This window comes from Nanorana parkeri, unplaced genomic scaffold (genome assembly GCF_000935625.1).
Source record: "Nanorana parkeri isolate BGI_ZX_2015 unplaced genomic scaffold, ASM93562v1 scaffold563, whole genome shotgun sequence".
Taxonomy (NCBI): domain Eukaryota; kingdom Metazoa; phylum Chordata; class Amphibia; order Anura; family Dicroglossidae; genus Nanorana; species Nanorana parkeri.
In genome coordinates this window covers 538,809-541,423 of record NW_017306831.1, presented here as the reverse complement: position 1 = coordinate 541,423, position 2,615 = coordinate 538,809, and the positions used below count along the sequence as shown (strand labels likewise).

The 2,615-nt window shown below is 48.4% G+C and overlaps 1 protein-coding gene across 1 annotated transcript in view; it reads left to right on the top strand.

Moving 5' to 3' along the window:
• The first annotated feature begins 51 nt into the window (after positions 1 to 51).
• LOC108791637 (cytochrome c oxidase subunit 6B1-like) overlaps positions 52 to 2,615 on the top strand; it is a 12,670-nt gene continuing 10,106 nt past the window's right edge. Inside the window, exons 1-2 of the mRNA XM_018562180.1 lie at positions 52 to 136; positions 1,293 to 1,406. Of these exons, the coding sequence (XP_018417682.1) occupies positions 1,301 to 1,406 (106 nt within the window). The 5' untranslated portion in view covers positions 52 to 136; positions 1,293 to 1,300. The remainder of the gene's footprint in view (positions 137 to 1,292; positions 1,407 to 2,615) is intronic.

Below are 2,615 nucleotides of genomic sequence, written 5' to 3'. Positions count from 1 at the left end.
CGTGCGACGAGCCTGCGGTGCCCTTCTCCCGTGCCCTTAGCTCAACGTGACGCCTTTCCGGCGGTATCTAGCTGCACTTCCGGTCTCTGTGAGAAGTGACATTGAAACGGGTGTGTGTGCGGACTGCGAGTTTGAGGTGAGAGGCCGGGGCGGCCGTAGAGGAAGAATGAGACGTGGGGGCAATGAAGGGTACATGGAAGGGAGGCTGAGGCCTGCAGTAGGATAAGGGGCGGAAATAATTAAAAAAAATTATATATACTGTACATATGTAAATTTTATGAACTTCATAAAATGTTTTGCTATCAATTAAAATATAAATTGCATAATTATACTATTTTAAAAATATACTCAGAAATAATTTAATATGAAGTTCGGTCAGACACAATTATGCTTGTTTGTTTTTTTCCTGCGGGAAGAAAATAGAGGTTGCTATATTTGACCTTTTGCCCGGTTGTCACGGTGATGCCCACCCCCTTTTTAAAGAGACCCTGTCTATCCCTCCCCTCCTCAAAATAACTACTGCAGGTATGTGCACCAATCTGTAGCCTCTTCTAAAAGCATCTCTTTACCTCCAGGACATTTTTAAAGGCACAACGCCTGCACTTCCTGCTAGTGCCAAAGCTTGCCTGTCTCCCATGCCCATTGACCAGTGTGGTAGCCCATCATAGCTCCCCCAACCCCAAGATTGTGGGGAGGAGCTAGCAGCAAGCTCTGACACTTGCTTATCCTAATAACGTGGCATCTGTCCATAGAAGGAAGTTGGCAGTGGTTGCATTTTATTTTTGGGAAGGGGGGTAGTTATTGAGTCTTTTGTCTTTATAAATCTCTATCCATCGTAGAAAGGATGACGCGTAGCACAGATATTTCAGTGTTAGGCCTCATTCACACGTGAAACGCCGACCCGCACAGGTCCGCGCTGCGTACACGGCCGCATCGGGCCGCTCCCGGGAAGGACAAGTGCTGCGTGTGATTTATACGCAACAGCCTGTCCTTCTCCATGGGGGTACACAACCGTACGCACCCGACCTGCATGCCCGTTCGGTTGTCAGTACTCGTATGCTGACAGGATGGATCCTGTCTGCGTCCGCATCCGTACGGACGTGCAGGTTGGGTGACTGTACGGCTGCGTACTCCCATGGAGAAGGACAGGCTGTTGCGTATAAATCACTGGCATAAATCTGTATGGTCTGGCCGTTTCTCGTGTGAATGAGGCTTTAATGTATACAGTGATATGTTGGTAATTTGTATTCTATTCTGCGGCTCTCTAACTGTCTTTTTTTACTCCATTTCAGTAGGCAAAATGGCCGACGATATCCGTACAAAGATTGCGAATTACAAGACCGCACCATTTGATGCCCGTTTTCCTAACCAGAACCAGACCAAACATTGTTTCCAGAACTACCTGGGTAAGCTTTTTTTTTTTTTTTTTTTTAATGGCCGGGTCCTCCCTTCTGAGCCTCCCTATTGGTTAGTGAAGCTGTCCTTTATACCAAAGGACCAATAGCGTCCCTTTAGAGTTGAGAAGGTGCTGGACCACAGGAAAAGGTAAGGCTGTGTGGACTCAGCTGCCTGTAACTCGGGATCAGCTCATTGTTTTGACCTGCGGCTGTTGTCGTCACTGGCAGTACCCATAGTATGCGTGGTATGAATGGCCTAGTTACTAAACCGACTCCCCCCCCCTTGCTACTACTATTCACCTACGTTTTTGGAAGGGGCAAAAAAAAATGTTAGAGCCACCATGTGACCATCATTAGTACATCTTCTAGCAGTGAACATCGATGGCCCACTGCTGAAGTCTATCTGCGTCCCCAGTGTTATAGCAGCCCATCCGTGATAGACAGCCAATAGGAAACATCCACATCATAGGACAGCCACCCAAAAATGGATCCTTGGACTTTGACTGTCCAGAAGATAGAAGACCTGGCACATTGTGTACCCCCTGACCATGGATTAAGGTAAATATTTGGGGGTTTTAGTGTAGTTTTTTTTACAAAAGGGGGTTGGTTGTGCCATCAGCTGAAAAAGGAATACATGGAAGTTCCATCACACTTCTGATTAGGTCTGCAATTACTTAATCGATAATCAATAATGAGAATCGTCATCGATTAGTTGGTTGGATCCTCTAGTTCTTTCCTCCGCATTGGGAGCCGTTGTTTCATCGGTTCTGTGTTCCAGCTGCTCCCAGCAGGGATCTGAGGTGACACAGACCCCTGCAGCTGGTGCTTACGATTGAGACGAGCTCCCAAACCTCCACCCTCATCTCTCTGCAGCTCTCTCCTCCCTGCTGGGAGACTGCCGCATGCTGCGCTTTGTGTCCTCTACGATCCTTGCTGCTCTCCCCCGCCTGTATTGGCAGAGGTTTTATAAATCTCTATCCATCGTAGAAAGGATGACGCGTAGCACAGATATTTCAGTGTTAGGCCTCATTCACCCGTGAAACGCCGACCCGCACAGGTCCGCGCTGCGTACACGGCCGCATCGGGCCGCTCCCGGGAAGGACAAGTGCTGCGTGTGATTTATACGCAACAGCCTGTCCTTCTCCATGGGTGTACACAACAGTACGCACCCGACCTGCATGCCCGTTCGGTTGTCAGTACTCGTATGCTGACAGGCTG